Here is a 17,642-nt window from a genome sequence, read left to right on the forward strand (position 1 = left end):
GGGAGGTTGATGGTGATACACTGTTGTAGACAACTACTGATCAAATGCACAACAAGGGTGAAGATGCATGAATCAATATTAAGGTCAGCCTGGAAGGCACATGAAGGAAAAGAGAAGGAGGAGTACACTCTTCATCTACATTTATTATTTGAGCTGGGCTTTATGTACTTCAATAGCAGACAAATCACAAAAGTTTGAAGACAATCAAAAACTTCAAATCTAATTCTGGACAGTAGTACCAATCCATTCAGAACCTCAGTTTCACAATTACATATATACAGGAGAAAATGACATTTGTAGTGTGGGTGGAATGTGTAGGACCATCCATTAAAATATAATAGGCACCTAATTAGAAACTACTTCTATGTTAAAATTGTATTTACTGTGGTTATATTGGGGTCACCAAATAAATTATAAAACTATCAGTAGCCATTTATAAATAGCCAGACACAGTATTCATTGTACAGATATTTTCATAAGTCAATAATATGACTATTTTCAGAGACAGGCACACAAGCAAACATAAATAAGGCAGGATTAAAAGAGTATATGATTGTGTAAAGTAAAATGAGCAATTTAGATAAAGCAAACTGTGCTAAGAAACTTAAGAGTCAGAAAGACAGTGGACAGATAGGGTTGAAGCTGTAAATTTTAGGGTAAGATTCAAAGCTATCATTGCTGGGAGGAACAAAACTTGGTTTTCTCGCTTAGAATCCAGTGATGTACAAAATAGACATATAATTATACACACACACACACACACACACACACAAACATATACACACACCCACACTACTGAGTCCATTTAACAGTGCTCATATACAGATCTATACATGTGCCCATTTCACATTGGACTACTTATGTGGGAAATTTTCCCTAAAGAAACCAGTTCTCCTTCAAATCCCAGTTGGCTTCCTATAGGTATAGGAGTGCATTCTCCTGGAATCTCCTCTATCCACATTAGAATTGCATCCGATGTTGGCAGGATACCAGTTTTCTTCAGGCAAACATATGGTTGAGATTTCATGGATACATTTTACCTGTTCTGGCAAGGACACCATCTGACAGCAGGACTTCTGTCCTCCATGTCCTGAAATCTTCCTGCGCTTCATCAAATTTCTTTTCTTAGCCTTAGGTGTAGGTGTGGCATTACAAATGTCTATTTCTCAATTTGTTCGTTGCCGATTTGTCCTTTTGATGGTGTCCTTTGCCGTGCAGAAACGTTGTAATTTTATGATGTCCCATTTGTCAATTCTTTTTTTTTTTTAAAGTTGTTACTTTAATCAGCTGTTGGTGCCCTCTTTAGTGGTAAATAGATATTTCCCCCCAGAAAAATGTCACATAATGTCCTCTAAAGTAGGAATTTTTACTCCAGATTAGAAAATTGAGATTTAGAACAGTTCATGTAAAACTCAACCATGCCATTGACAAAAAATGGAGTTCAGGGTGACTGTATTTATGCTTTTCCGAATATACTACCTCCCGTAAACACAGCCAAAGCAAACAACACTTCTCAGCCAAAATGTTAGTGGGAGACAATAACATGTTTGGGGCACTTTCTTTTTTTTTTTTAATTTTTTTTTATTCGATGTAATTTATTTACATTTCAAATGATTTCCCCTTTTCTAGCCCCCCCACTCCCCAAAAGTCCCATAAGCCCCCTCCTCTTCCCCTGTCCTCCCACCCACCCCTTCCCACTTCCCCGTTCTGGTTTTGCCGAATACTGTTTCACTGAGTCTTTCCAGAACCAGAGGCCACTCCTCCTTTCTTCTTGTCCCTCATTTGATGTGTGGATTATGTTTTGGGTATTCCAGTTTTCAAGGTTAATATCCACTTATTAGTGAGTGCATACCATGATTCACCTTTTGAGTCTGGGTTACCTCACTTAGTATGATGTTCTCTAGCTCCATCCATTTGCCTAAGAATTTCATGAATTCATTGTTTCTAATGGCTGAATAGTACTCCATTGTGTAGATATACCACATTTTTTGTATCCACTCTTCTGTTGAGGGATACCTGGGTTCTTTTCAGCATCTAGCAATTATAAATAGGGCTGCTATGAACATAGTAGAGCATGTATCCTTATTACATGGTGGGGAATCCTAGGGGTATATGCCCAGGAGTGGTATAGCAGGATCTTCTGGAAGTGAGGTGCCCAGTTTTCGGAGGAACCGCCAGACTGATTTCCAGAGTGGTTGTACCAATTTGCAACCCCACCAGCAGTGGAGGAGTGTTCCTCTTTCTCCACACCCTTTCCAACACCTGCTGTCTCCTGAATTTTTGATCTTAGCCATTCTGACTGGTGTAAGATAAAATCTTAGGGTTGTTTTGATTTGCACTTCCCTAATGACTAATGAAGTTGAGCATTTTTTTAAGATGTTTCTCCGCCATCCGAAGTTCTTCAGGTGAGAATTCTTTGTTTAACTCTGTACCCCATTTTTTAATAGGGTTGTTTGGTTTTCTGGAGTCTAACTTCTTGAGTTCTTTATATATATTGGATATTAGCCCTCTATCTGATGTAGGATTGGTGAAGATCTTTTCCCAATTTGTTGGTTGCCAATTTGTCCTCTTGATGGTGTCCTTTGCCTTACAGAAACTTTGTAATTTTATGAGGTCCCATTTGTCAATTCTTGTTCTTAGAGCATACGCTATTGGTGTTCTGTTCAGAAACTTTCTCCCTGTACCGATGTCCTCAAGGGTCTTCCCCAGTTTCTTTTCTATTAGCTTCAGAGTGTCTGACTTTATGTGGAGGTTCTTGATCCATTTGGATTTGAGCTTAGTACAAGGAGACAAGGATGGATCAATTCGCATTCTTCTGCATGCTGACCTCCAGTTGAACCAGCACCATTTGTTGAAAAGGCTATCTTTTTTCCATTGGATGTTTTCAGCCCCTTTGTTGAGGATCAAGTGGCCATAGGTGTGTGGGTTCATTTCTGGATCTTCAATCCTGTTCCATTGATCTGCCTGCCGGTCACTGTACCAATACCATGCAGTTTTTAACAGTATTGCTCTGTAGTATTGCTTGAGGTCAGGGATACTGGTTCCCCCAGAATTTCTTTTGTTGCTGAGAATAGTTTTAGCTATCCTGGGTTTTTTGTTATTCCAGATGAATTTGATAATTGCTCTTTCTAACTCTGTGAAGAATTGAGTTGGGATTTTGATGGGTATTGCATTGAATCTGTATATTGCTTTTGGCAAAATGGCCATTTTAACTATATTGATCCTGCCGATCCATGAGCATGGGAGGTTTTCCCATTTTTTGAGGTCTTCTTCCATTTCGTTCTTCAGAGTCTTGAAGTTCTTGTCATACAGATCTTTCACATGTTTGGTAAGAGTCACCCCAAGGTACTTTATACTGTTTGTGGCTATTGTGAAGGGGGTCATTTCCCTAATTTCTTTCTCAGCCTGCTTATCCTTTGAGTATAGGAAGGCCCCTGCTTGAGTTGATTTTATAACCTGCTACTTTGCTGAAGTTGTTTATCAGCTGTAGGAGTTCTCTAGTGGAGTTTTTTTGGGTCACTTAGGTAGATAGAGGGCTAATATCCAATATATATAAAAAACTCAAGAAGTTAGACTCCAGAAAACCAAACATCCCTATTAAAAATGGGGGTACAGAGTTAAACAAAGAATTCTCACCTGAAGAACTTCGGATGGCAGAGAAACACCTTAAAAAATGCTCAACTTCATTAGTCATTAGGGAAATGCAAATCCAAACAACCCTGAGATTTCACCTTACACCAGTCAGAATGGCTAAGATTAAAAATTCAGGAGACAGCCGGTGTTGGCAAGGATGTGGAGAAAGAGGAACACTCCTCCACTGCTGGTAGGGTTGCAAATTGGTACAACCACTCTGGAAATCAATCTGGTGGTTCCTCCAAAAACTGGGCACCTCACTTCCAGAAGATCCTGCTATACCACTCCTGGGCATATACCCAGTGGGTTCCCCACCATGTAATAAGTATACATGCTCTACTATGTTCATAGCAGCCCTATTTATAATTGCCAGATGCTGGAAAGAACCCAGGTATCCCTCAACAGAAGAGTAGATGCAAAAAAATGTGGTATATCTACACAATGGAGTACTATTCAGCCATTAGAAACAATAAATTCATGAAATTCTTAAGCAAATGGATGGAGCTAGAGAACATCATACTAAGTGAGGTAACCCAGACTCAAAAGGTGAATCATGGTATGCACTCACTAATAAGTGGATATTAACCTAGAAAACTGGAATACCCAAAACATAATCAACACATCAAATGAGGTACAAGAAGAACGGAGGAGTAGCCCCTTATTCTGAAAAGACTCAGTGAAGCAGTATAGAGCAAAATCAGAACAGGGAAGTGGGAAGGGCTGGGTGGGAAAACAGGGGGAGGGAAGGGGACTGATGGGACTTTTGGGGAGTGGGGGAGCTAGAAAAGGGGAAATCATTTGAAATGTAAATAAATATATCAATAAATTTAAAAAAAACAAATGTCTATTTCTGAGTTCTAAGGAAAGGAATCTATGAGTTTATTAAGTTAAAAGGCATGATGTTTTCCATTTTGTTTGCTAGCTTTGGGTTCTGTTCTTACTGCAAGGAGGGCTGAGATAATGAAAACCTAAGAGAGTATAACCCTGAAGTGAACTAGAATGACATACATACTAGAATATCATGTTGATATGTGCATAAGTCATACATTTTTTTAAAAGTACAAGATAAAGAGATAAGAGCAAACCTAATAGTTATCTTTATGGATAGTGAAGGGATTGGATGTTTCATAGCTTGTGAGGTCTATGGAATATATTAAGTATGGGTATATACAGAAACATACAAAGTACACATCTTGGAGACTAAATCATCTGTAAGATGAGCATCATTTATATTTTTACAAAGCCTGACAGAGAATGCCAAGAAGCATCTGAGATTAGAGGAAACAGCCTAGAAGAAACAACAGCACAGCAGTATCTCTGCAGAGGGCCTAGGGCTTGCTCTCTCTCTCTCTCTCTCTCTCTCTCTCTCTCTCTCTCTCTCTGTGTGTGTGTGTGTGTGTGTGTGTGTGTGTGTGTGTGTGTGTGTAAGGCCACTTTATGTAGAAAATAATGGATTGCCTACCTAAGCTCTTTGCTTCAGCCCTTAGTGAATGTCCAAAAAGCAGTGTGTCCTGGGACTCAGGGTATGCAGGGACCAAATGCAGAGGCTGAAGGCCAGGCATTAGCAGACAGCATCTGACCACACGCCATCATTTGGCCTCCCGAGCTGCTCCTCCTGCTTTTACCCAACAGCAAGTGTAGAAGGCATAGTTTGTATTCATTTCTTCTCTTGTCTTTCCAGCTCTACCATTCCTTTAAAAATATTCATGTTATTTACATAATTTCTTCCTTTCATCAAAATAGGATAGATGACAGATGATAGATAGATGATAGGTAGATAAATAAAAGATAGATTGATTTATAGAAAGATAGATGATAGATAGATAGATAGATAGATAGATAGATAGATAGATAGATAGATGATAGATGATAGATAGATTATAGACAAATGATAGATGCGAGTTTGTAAAATCCCTAGTGCTATTATCCAGAAGTAAGCACTATCATTTTGTTGAATGTTCTTGCAAATTATGTCCCCTGCTTCTTCACTTATTCTGAGCTGTCTGTCTGGACTGTAACATCATGAAGCTAATTTAACTTGTTTTCTATTTTAACTAAAACAGTAACTACTCAAGCTACAAAGTAAATATTTATTTAAAATGAGAAAATAAATGTTAATCAGCATAGTTATAAATGCTAAAAATGCTACATTTTATCTCAGTTTTCATTTTTTGTGCTTCTGTCCTATGACATGTGAATTTCAGTATAAGCAAGAATTGTATGTAGTATAAGAGATTGAGACATACAGAAGAATCAATTTACTGAATTTTACATTTTTATTCCATATAATTGAACAACAGAATGAGACTAAACAGGCATAAACAGGCAATTCTCCCTCTCTTCTCATCTCTTTTTTTCTCTTCTCTTCTCTCTTCTCTCTTCTCTCTCTCTCTCTCTCTCTCTCTCTCTCTCTCTCTCTCTCTCTCTCTCTCTCTTCCTCCCTTCCTCCTTCCTCCCTCCCTCCCAGTTTCCTTCTTGATAGATATAGGAAAGGGCTACTTTATTAGAACAAACTAACTCTATTTTTAGCTGAAAAACTACACTGAACCAGTTCTTGCCAGATACATCTCAATATAAAAGGGAAATGCATATTCCAAGCATAAATTTATCAATTATAATTATGTTACCAATAATGTACAGTGTGTAATTAGAAGAATTTTAAGACACACAGAAAAATCAAGAACAGTTATTTTTTATTTTAAAGAAATAAAGCAAATAGAACCAAAATCAAAATGATTTAAAATCAGTATAACTACTGTGGTTAAGAATTTGGTAGAAAGTGAGCAAAATACCTGGCAAGTTATAGACTTACAGAAAAAAAAAAAAACAGAAACAGAAAGAGTCAAATGGTGATTTTGTATATCAAAAGCAAAGCATTAGTGATATAGAGACTTTCTTTATCATTGATCACATGACATAAGATAGAATGTGGACGCAGCAGAATCAGGAGGAGCAAATCTCCCTCCACGGGTGAGTGACATGATAGTTGACCATGTGACAAGGTTGACTATAATGTGTTTGGGTTCCAAAAAAAAATAAATAAATAAATTAAAAAAAAAAAAACAGAAAGGAAGAAGAACACACAGATGGGCAGCTGACTGTACTGAGGAGCCAGCCCACTGTCCACAGACTAGGGCCCTCCAACCAGTTGAGAAATATGAATCGTTTCTGATTTCTTATTGGTACCTTCTTCCTATGTCCACCAGTAGAAGAGATACCATGTGAGATGTAGATATTGGCCAAATTCTACTTGATTAACACCGCCTGAGTAACTTAATATATCTTGAGACAAATATGGCAGGTAGACAGAGGGCACTGGAGCTTCTCAACTACTGGTTGTCTGAAGTCCTTCAGTAACCTTTTCCTTTGTGTCTTCAAGGGAAAACAATAAGAATGGGAGGGTCCCAGGGTTTGGTATATTAGCTTATAATACAATACAATCATTATGTCTGTGGTGGTGGTGGCTCAGTTCCCTCATGGCGTCCCTCTTCTGCTGGCGTGCTCTGTGTTCAGCTTCCTTCTCTGCCTCGATCCTTGCAGCCTCTTCCTAAGAAGCAATAAATAGAAACAGTAAAGCTTAACAAAACAAAACAAAAAACCCTAAGATCAAACTCTGCTCTCATCCCCAGACCTCTGTGTTTCCATACTTAAGTCAACCTTTTGTAATGTAGACAACCCCTGAAAAGCCTTCTTCCATCAGCATGTGTTGCCTATGACATTCTATCATGTTTCATCCTTTTGCTCCAGTTTCAGACACAGCATATTTCAATCTTTGGGTCGTTAGTGTCTTTAGAAGTGCATCCCAATGCAGCCTTCTTCCTTAGATGGAGAAATCTCCTTTGTAATCTCAGGGACATATTCACTTCAGTTCACTATCCCACGGGTGGAATAGTGGAGGATATTTTCTACAGGCAGAGGCTGTATGCAGAGCACAGAGGTGACACAGTGCCACCTAGAGTGTCAAGTGCAGCCCCTTGAGTCTGACCTAAAGAGTAAGGTGGCATTGCCACAGTTTGATTGACAGCAAGTGGTTGCCCACTCTGCTGTTCAGGAAAGCACTGGGATGTCAAAAATAAGTTAGAGTAGCTCCTAAGAAAGCTACTACCTATAGACTTAGTTGCAAATCAGATAGGGACAGTTTCACAAGAGTGACAGCTAAAATTTCACAGCATCTCTGCAGAAGCAGCAAAGCTGAAGGTCCCATCTGCAAGCCTTGGCTGATTTTTGTAGGAAGTCACACAATTCACCCGAGTACCAGGAGCACAACAGTGCTCCTTCATGGGGATTAGATCAGTGAATGCATACAAAAAGGCTCTGTACCTGATAAATAATGCCTACTGCTCCCTAAGCTCAAAAGGACTCAAAAAAACCAAAGGTAAAGACCATGGGAAGCAGCAATGGGTAAGACAAGATAGGAATGGAGACACAGACCATGAATTTTATGTAAAAGCCAAAACAATAACAATAATAAAAACCCACCATGATCAAGACACATGATTGTCCAGAGTGGAGGTAGCTAGTTAATGTAACCAAGAAATGCCTCCATTATTACTTAATAATTGATTATGTGCAATCTGTGCCAAACATCACTTTAAATCTAAATAGTAGAGCATTTATTATAATGATCTCATAAAACACATGTTGTTGCTGCCTCTACCCTGCCTCTGCTGTGCCAGAAAACATTCATGAACCCCAGAAAGACCACCAAGGAGCCAATTCAGGGGCAATCTCATTAGGGGTTCTTTGTTCAAGCTTGAACTTGGGCTCCCACCAACTCTGACCCAGCAGGAAGGTGGAGCTATAAGCCTAGTTTTAGGCAAGTATTTATAGAGGTAAGAAGGGAGTATCTAGCTTAGTACACATTTGATTGGGGACAGGGACAGTATGTCCTTTAACATAATTGGTTGGTTCTGGGAGCCAAACCATTAACTTAACTTCTGCTTCTCTTCTGATTGGTGGTGGTTACAAGTGAAGTGCAAGGGGCAGGGTTGTTACCTGGGGAGTAGTAGGTGTAGATTTGTGGGAGAATAACCTGGAAACTGGTGCTAGATGCAGGTTTTGTTGTGGGTGGGGTAGCCTGGAAACTGGTGCTGGTGTCTGTTTGTTAACTTGAATTCAAACTTATGTCGAGTTTTCTAAGATGGAGTCTGAACCCAAAAGATTTGGTCTCTCACAACAAAGTAGAGAGAGAGGGAGGGGATTGCTTGCAGAAACATGTGTGATAAAAGGTGGTCCCTGGGGCTGACACCCCACAGTCTGGCTCCAGTGTCCCTGCCCTGAGCTCTCACATGAGCCTATTTTACCCCATGAGCCATCAGACTGTCACCTTGACAGATGGGAGGGAGAGGAGTAGCTGAGAAACATCTGAGAGGAAATAGTTCACAAGTACCTGGGCCTTCTGCTCCTGGATCCTCCAGATCCTCCATTGCTCTTCCTGTAACTTTGCCCTCTCAGCCTCTATCTGCCTCAGTTGCTCTTGATGCCTTCTCTGCTGCTCTGCTCTCCTTTGCTCTTCCTGGAGGCAAAGAGACTCCAACCTCCGTGTTTCAGCCAGGGCAGACTCTGCACTTGCTTGTTCCTCTGAGGAGAAAGGAACAGGACAAGTCTCTAGGACTCAGTGCTCTCTGCTTGCTAATGCAGGCCCTGCTAGTGTCGGCCTTCCTGTACATCACACACGGCCTCCAAGTCCCGCTCACCTTTCCTCTGCCTCTCCTTGGCCGTGAGAGCCTGGTCTGTTTGTAGAATTGTATTGCTCACTGGTTCTTTGCCATTCAAGTATTCCTGCAGCACTTCCTCAGCCTGGAAACCCCAAAACATGCTGTTAGAATCAGGAAATGCTAATTTGCATCCTGGTCAATATCTCTATTTCTTCTCTCACTATCTCTCCTTCCTGGGGGATATTCAGTCAGTGCATGATGGGACTGTCTGTCAATCCTCATGCAAGGGAATGATGCTGACCTGGCCAGTCACAGCACCCAGGAATGCTATAGGTGCCAGTCTTATTTACAGATGATAAAACGAGAAAATATGGGTGTTTTAAAAAACTAGTATAGATGCTGAAGCAGATATGTTTGCCTCCTCTGAGATGTACATTTCTAAGGGCAAGCTAAACTTGGGGCATCAAAGCCTTTTGTTTTTGTTTTGTTTTGGCAGCAAGTGGGAGAGCTGCTTGGAAATGAAGCCAGCAATCAGGACAACAAAATATAAAAACAAAGAAGAGGTTTGAAATAAGTAAAAATAAGGGAAATGAATTACATCATTTGAATCCTGGAATGTATCTACACAGGACTAAAAGCCTTTTAAGCCAATCATTTTTTCTGATTTCCTTAAACTGGCTTCACTAACTGAGATTCTGCTTTGTGGAGTACTACTTAGACCTTAGATATTCATGAACATCTGTGGCTACAATGGAAGTCTAGTGATCACAGCCATGGGTTGCTTTGATCTACAGCCGTCACTGAAGCACATGATCTCTGCCATAACATCTGTGCCCAGTGCATGTTCAGGCCACAGAAGAGAAACTCATAGGCAGACACAGAGCACATCATGTCACTTGTACCAGGGATGAAGGATACCTGTGTCCCCTTCCCTGGCCGCTGATGGTACTCTGCCTTTAGCTGTTCCATCCTCTGAAGGAAGAGACTGTGGCCTCCTGGTTTAGCATAGACCCCCTGTGCCACTTCCTGTTCCAGAGGCTTAAAAATACTCTGAAGTAGGTTCGAGCAGAGGGCTGCAGAAGCATCCACGTTCTTCTTACAAAGCTCATCCTGCTTTGCACTTAGTAGGCTCTTTACATGGACCAAAACAGAACAAAAATACAAACAAACACAAACATGGAGAAGTTAGATACACTTTGCCATTTCTGAGAATTGTTTTTTTCAAAAGAATCTACACTTTATTTTCTTAGAAACTTAAATATATAAGATTTCATCCTTATCAAAGCTGAAAACTTGTAAGAATTATAATCTGTGAAAAGTTATGTTTATTTCACATTACAGTTTCATTTTTCACAGCAGATTTATGAAGTTGTTTTATTAAGGGAACGTGAGGAAGAACTTGAGCGAGTCAGAACCCTGTCATGTTCTTTTCAATTCCTTCATAGATCGACATTTTCCTACATTTATGCAGGGAGGCTCCCTCAGGTCTTCCACCATAACCTCCTCTCACCTTTTCTCCTTCATCCATGGAAACCCTTCTTAATGCCAAAAAGTCACTCTACGTGTGTGTGTGTGTGTGTGTGTGTCCCACTGAATTTAGTTGAGGTTACTTGAAACTCTTTTATCAAGAGATTATTTCTAACTTAGAACTCCAACAGGCACCATAATTTAAAATGCAATCAACTGTATAACAACTTTTTTTTTTCAGACTTTTACCTCAAGGTGACAGTGCAATTGAATCACTCACTGCCCCTATTTCTTCTGTTAATCCTACGTTCATTATATCTTAGCAGATTTGAAGGCAATTCTATTTACTTGATCAAAAATGTAAATATTTTCTTAATGAAGTTCTTATTAAAGTAAAATCAATTTCATTTTTTTCATTAGAAGAACACAGTATATGTGAGAGGAGGGGTGTGTGTGTATGTGTGTGTGTGTGTGTGTTCTATGTATGTGTATGTGATTGTCAAGATCCTTAAACTCAGACCAAAGCCACATATGTGACTATTGTCTCTTTCCAGTCCAGGGACAACTGATTGTTTTGATAAGTTCTATTATATATCTTGCAGAAGTATCCTTGCCTTCTTTGACCATGATGTCTGTTTACACATATAGAAAATAATAACCTCCAATTCTTTCTGGAAATATTGGTCATCATCCTTGAAAGAATGCTTCCTGAAGATTCCTAGGGCCTCCTGCTCACAGGTCCTGTGCAGGTCCAGCAGCTCCTGGAGGGTCTCTGTGGGCAGCTGCACCCTCTGGCTCATCAGCTGGTCATAGTGGTCAATGGCCTTTTGCACTGCTGCTGAGTTCTCTCTCCTGACCAAGGTTACCACTGTGTTCTCCATGGAAGGCAGAGCCCCACTGTTGATGGCATCGACATAAGTCAGCACCAGGCTTTCGAGACCTTCAAAATAGGAAAAGATATTTGTATCGTGCAGGAGTCTAGGATCTGCATGAATTCATTCTGACAATGCTGACTATGCATTGTCTGAAGTCTTTAAGTATTCTGGACAATATTCAAATGGCCCAGAGGAGTTTCTGAAGAACTATGTGATTAAGAAATCAGGTTGTTCTTTCTTTGAGGAAAAAAATATATAAACAACAACAAAAACATAATCTAGTCTTTGTTGAAAGAAGAAAGATAGAAGAATTCACAAGATCTATGTGAAGGCCTGCATTTTATCCTCCTCCATAAAGAAATAAGATGATCATATAAAAACTGTGAATATATATTTGATAAAATGCTTTAGGTCTTTGCTTCTTTAAGTTTCCTTTCCCTTTTGTTTCCCTTGGTTTTCTATTTCATTCACATTTCCCCCTTTTTATTTTATTCTATCACAATTAAGGTGGTATGAGTTAATTTCCTCTGTAAATAGGATTCAGTGAACTAGATCTTATTCTTCATAAGAACTGCCTAGATTTTCTTTTCCTTGCCGGTTACTGCATGAGGTGACACAGATTCCTTTCATGTTATAGGAAACATTTACCAAGTTCTAAATCATGAGGTTTTTAAAATGAACTAAATAAGGGGTTTGTATGGACATCTTTAAAGATCCTAAACATTATTGGGGTTTCTTCAAGACCTGTACAAAGCAAATTCTGTTTCTGTGGGTAATATATACATCATCACTATAGAACACACACACACACACACACACACACACATCTTACTTTATCTTATCTTGTGCATATCAAATACTATGTCACATAATACAAATCCATTATTTGTTGTGTAAATAATGAATTTACAAGCCATGTGAGATAATGAATTTCAAGACTAAAAGCTTCTCTAACTTGGCATGTTTGTTCTTACTAAATTTGATGTAACTCTGAGGTTTTATTGATCTAATACCAGAGGTGTGCTCGATATCTGCTGTAACTTGGTCAACACAGTACATTGAGCCCGTTTGTCAATTCATCAACAAAGATTCTCCGTGTGTCCATTATTCTTTATGATGAGTTGTAATAAATCTTTCTAAAAGTACTCACGAGGCCCATTGACCTGGATGCCTCCTGGAAGAGTCTTGGTCTTAGAATGGATGAAGATGTGAGAACAGAATTCTGAAAGGTCCTGCACAAAATTGGGGTTCAGATCATCATCGCTGAGTGTTTGAAGCTGGGAAAGCTTACTTCCACAAGCAGGAGAGTCAAAAACAAAGCATTTCTTTACAGGGAAGAACTTCTGGATGCACAGGCGGGGTAGATTGAAAGTTTGGGTTCTTTCATCAGTACCTGGAGAAGAAAATACAGGATTTGTCGAGAATATAATTTATAACCACTTTAATCTATTTACTTTAAAAAATGTCATCTCCCCTGATATTGCATAAAGATTGAAAACTAAATAGTGAAGCAAACAATAAGGAGAGAAATTTGTTCGGTAACTTGGGACTAATGGAATTTAATGTTGAGCCTATTAGTTCATTCTCAATTAGATAATCACTGTTTATTGTAGACTTACTGGGAAGGGAAATATGGAAAATGATATACTTAGCTACATTATAAAACAAAAATTCCTGGATACTTTTGTTTCTTTTCCCAAATTGAAGCTCTGTTACCTTCCTTCAGCTTCAGCGAATTCTCCAGATATTCATCTGAGGTGATGGCCTGCCCATTGATTTTCAAGCCCAGGAAGAAATCTCTCAGAGTCCACACCAAGTCTGGGAAGAAGCTTGCGTCAGCAGTTTCCTCACTTTGATTAGAATCAGGGGAGTTTCTTGTCAGGAGCAGGTCTGTCAGTTCTGTCACATTGCTGAGACCCAATTGAGGAAAGCTGCAGGAGCGGGGCTGCATCTGACGCTTCCTTGAACCTCTTCCACAGTAACTGAACCAAGAGCTCATTGGTGACACACATGAAGGTCCCTTTCTTTGTTTCTACTCCACATCATGTTTTAGTGTGTGGGTTGAACACATGTGTTTGTGTTTGTGTGTGTGCACTTATGTGTGTGCAGATATATTTATCTGTTGAGGCCACACACTGGTACTGGGTATCTTCTAGTACTCTCCACCTTGTTTTTTGAGACAGTCTCCTCCTGTATTATCTGACTGGCTATATCTAATAAGCTCTGGGAACCCTCCTGTCTGTCCACACCCACACTCAGCCTTGGGGTTATAGGCATACACCGCCATACCTTGCTTTTTGTTTGGATGCCATGGATCTAAACTCATGTCCTCATTTTTGTGTGACAAAGACTGAGAATGTCACTGACTGAGCCATCTTCTTAGCACCTGTAATGTAATTGTTACTGGTCTACAAGGTTCTACAAGGTCTCATAGGAGCACAGGTGGCATGTTTTTTCTGGCCCAGTGCTGTCCTGGACCACAAAAGGATACTGCAGTAGATCAATAGCCTCCTGGTCAATTTTGTTCATGGTGTTGTATACGAAGGTGCTGCTGAGAAGGATTGCCAGTGCGAAGATCTGAGTATCATTCTTTTCATCAACCTAGAAATGAGAACAAATTTGAAGCATGCCTCAGGGCATTCTCGGTATGTGTCACTACAAATCAGATGTTGATTATGCAAACAGTAAACCAAAAAACCAAAAACATTTACAGGTATGCATTTTGCATGCTTTTCTCACTGGTAATTTTATATTGATCTGGTCACTGCAAACTCGCTATACTTTCTTGTAATGATTCTTCGGTAATTGCAAAATGAATACAGTTAGTGGCTAACTGTTTATACTTAATACTTAAAATACCTAAAACTGAAGTTTTACAGGGGCAAATCAGAAGTTATATGCATGACATGTATATATGTATATATGTATATATATATATGTTTATAAGTATGTATGTACCTATGTATGTATTCTTATGTGTATGTATTATATATTATGTATATATGTATAAATGTATGTATATTCCCCAATCACAATGACCATTCAAGAGAATGATCTAGCTATGTCTAAGAACCAGCACACAGTGGTTCAAACAAGGTACATCTTCCCAAACCCAAGGAGGACTCTGCATTGAAGCTTGAAGTCAGTGGTGACAGGAACATTTAGGAAAAAGTCAAGTGCTGTGTCTATGGTGAGGGGTGTGTTCAATGCTTACCAGAGCACAATGAGAGAATGCCCATGTGTCCACTGTTCGCATAGTGAATCACAAAAGACAAATAGAAAAACATTTGGGGAGACTTTCTCCTTTTACAAAAATCACAGAGCTACAGGTACTATAAGCATGAGTTAAGCAACTTCATCTAAGCAGTTGCCAACTATTGGACCATATTCTCTGCAGAGCTGGGTTTGTGACAGTGACTTTAATCCCACTATGTATAACCTTGGAAGTTCTTAGTACCCCCTGTGCTGATTCTGCCTTCTGAAGGTATATTTTTAGCCATTGCATCCTAGCTCTGACTATATAAAGGTGGGAGAAAAGTACATGGAGTTGGGACTTAGCCTAGTCTCCACCCCACAGTTACCTGGCAACAGCCAGGTGTGCCTGACTCACTATAAAAGAACATGCTTGCCCCCTCCTCTCTCTCTTGCTCTTTTGCTCCTGCTCCTTACCATGTCTCTCCCCATTCCTTTCCCCCCTCTCTCCATGTGCTCATGTACCAGCCTCTACTCCCCCCCTTTTTTCTCTACTGCCCTCTCAACTCCCCTCCCCATGTCCTATTCTACACAATGCATCCTGTGTCTGTGCCCTCAGGGGGAAGGGATGCCTCAGTATGGGCCCACAGAGGCACCCTTCCCCCACACCTTACTGCACCTCCACCAAACATATTCCTTCTTTATTTTTATAAAACACAACATGCAGATGTCAGCTGAAAATACCAATCCAACTGGGGGTAAGAAGGGAAATCCCTGCTCTAAGAGTATTTCACTTCATGAGGAGATAAGTCCCATCCAAACAGGATCCTCCCTCCTTACCTTCTCCACATCCCCCAGGCCCTCAGTGTCAAGCAGAACCAAAGTGTGGTCTGGCTTCTGGGGGTGGGGCACACACCACATCCAGATCCCCTTGGTGTGAGACTGCACAGTGGAGCCAATGGAAAAACCTGAAAAGCAAAGACAGCCAGAGTGAGGGAAGAGGGGCCTGGACATCCTGTATTCCCTTGAGAGTGTAAGCTAAGGTGTAAGGGAGAGAAGATTATGAGACAGTGCAACTGGCCAATGATGGTGGAAATGGACTCAGAGGAATGGGGAAAAGTCCTAACGACTGAATGTTGAGATCTGAGTTGGGCGATGGTGGCACATGCTTTTAATCCCAGCACTTGGGAGGCAGAGGCAGGCAGATTTCTGAGTTTGAGGCTAGCCTGGTCTACAGAGTGAGTTCTAGGACAGCCAGGGCTACACAGAGAATGCCTGTTTCAAAAACACAAAACAAAATATATATTTTTTTCATGAATTTATTTCACTGATGTCTTACTTCGTATAAAGGGAACATATTTTGCCTTTCTTTTCCAGAACCATATTGAGGAACAAACACATGCTGAGTCAGAGAGAGAGAGAGAGAGAGAGAGAGAGAGAGAGAGAGAGAGAGAGAGAAAGTTCCTCTACAGCTGATGCAAACAGCAGCTGTGCTACAAACACAAGCTGTCAGTATCCAGCAGGGTCCCCAACTTCCTCTCCACATACCCTGGGCTGGATGAGCTCAGTGTGGGTAGCTAGAGAGGACTCAGGAAGCAGTGTTGGGCCTCACCTCTCTCCTTCCCAGCCAGCTTGTTCATCAGGTAGGATTTGCCTGTGCGGTAAAGGCCCACAATGGCCACCACCACCACTGGCTGTGTGATGGCTGACAGGATCCTCAGGGCTTCCTGGTTAATCACCAGGTGTTCCTCCGTGTTCCCAATGAGACACATGGGTTCTGACATGTGAATCTCCGGGGCCATGTCTGTGATGGCACTTCTCTGCAGGGGAAGAAACGGGATGACCTCAAATATCTAAAGTTCAAGGAGAGACATTTTGCGCACTGAACCCTAGAACAAATGACTGGTTGGGATTGCCTTAGTTTCTGAGAAATTGAAAAATAAAAAAATGCATCACAGATGAAGCTACATCAAAGCATGAACATAGGAAGTGCCTAGTGAAAGCCCTTGCCAGAGAGTAGCCATGAACTGAGAATCTCAGAAGCCAAGTGCTTGTCTATTTCAGGCCCTTCTTGGTGTGATATTGCTACCCTGTGTCAGTAGAATTCTACTTGCCTTATTTGTACACAGCACAAGTAAGCATGGTTTTTGCAGAGTATATTGATATGGGAAGCTGGAAGCTGTGATCTACAATTGGCTAGAACAAGAAAGGTACCAGCCACAGGAAAGGTGGAGATTTATAGACCCTTGTGTTTTGGATGATGTCAGTAATGGAGCAAGAAACTAATTTAAGTGGGTTCTCAGCCTTTATGAAGAACATTAGTATGGTATTTCTCTAGCATTCACAATATTTACACACTGGGACCAAATGGTATCTGGATGGAATCCTTAATGTTTTTATCAGAGCCAAGTCTCTGATGTCACCACATAGTGAATGTTCCCCAGTCACATTCTTAAATTCATTATTCTGCCTTGTGTGGCTCAGCCTGTGACTCAGGAATATGTTCTCTCCATCAGAATCTCACAACTTTTAGGGGGCTGGAGAGATGGCTCAGCTCTTAAGAGCGCCCACACTCTCCCAGAGGATCCAGGTTTGATTCCAAAATTCCACATGTTGGCTTACAACTGTCTAACTCTAGTTCCGAGGGATCCCATGCCCTCTTGGATCTCCCATGAGCACCAGTCACACATCTGTCGCATAGACATACAAACAGGCAAACACCCATACACATAAAACTAAATTAAAATCCAGTTTTTATTTGTAGGTTCCACTTAATATTGATTTCCAGTCTCATCCTTGCAACTGAATAGAATTAGGA

The 17,642-nt window shown here is 40.5% G+C and overlaps 1 protein-coding gene across 8 annotated transcripts in view; it reads right to left on the bottom strand.

Moving 5' to 3' along the window:
* Nucleotides 1–5,921: 5,921 nt before the first annotated feature.
* LOC127682627 (guanylate-binding protein 5-like) overlaps nt 5,922–17,642 on the bottom strand; it is a 122,876-nt gene continuing 111,155 nt past the window's right edge. For 4 of the 8 annotated variants that reach the window (XM_052179120.1, XM_052179121.1, XM_052179119.1 and 1 more), the window contains exons 2-11: nt 16,437–16,644; nt 15,665–15,792; nt 14,124–14,233; nt 13,349–13,542; nt 12,783–13,025; nt 11,417–11,697; nt 10,209–10,421; nt 9,330–9,432; nt 9,023–9,213; nt 5,928–7,180 (exon numbers count right to left, since the gene is read on the bottom strand). In XM_052179120.1, the coding sequence (XP_052035080.1) occupies nt 7,058–7,180; nt 9,023–9,213; nt 9,330–9,432; nt 10,209–10,421; nt 11,417–11,697; nt 12,783–13,025; nt 13,349–13,542; nt 14,124–14,233; nt 15,665–15,792; nt 16,437–16,626 (1,776 nt within the window). In that variant the 5' untranslated portion in view covers nt 16,627–16,644 and the 3' untranslated portion in view covers nt 5,928–7,057. Of the gene's footprint in view, nt 7,181–9,022; nt 9,214–9,329; nt 9,433–10,208; nt 10,422–11,416; nt 11,698–12,782; nt 13,026–13,348; nt 13,543–14,123; nt 14,234–15,664; nt 15,793–16,436; nt 16,645–17,642 lie in introns of all 8 variants that reach the window. The other 4 variants (XM_052179123.1, XM_052179124.1, XM_052179122.1 and 1 more) reach the window with 2 other exon arrangements.

The sequence above is a fragment of the Apodemus sylvaticus genome, chromosome 4 (genome assembly GCF_947179515.1).
Source record: "Apodemus sylvaticus chromosome 4, mApoSyl1.1, whole genome shotgun sequence".
NCBI lineage: Eukaryota > Metazoa > Chordata > Mammalia > Rodentia > Muridae > Apodemus > Apodemus sylvaticus.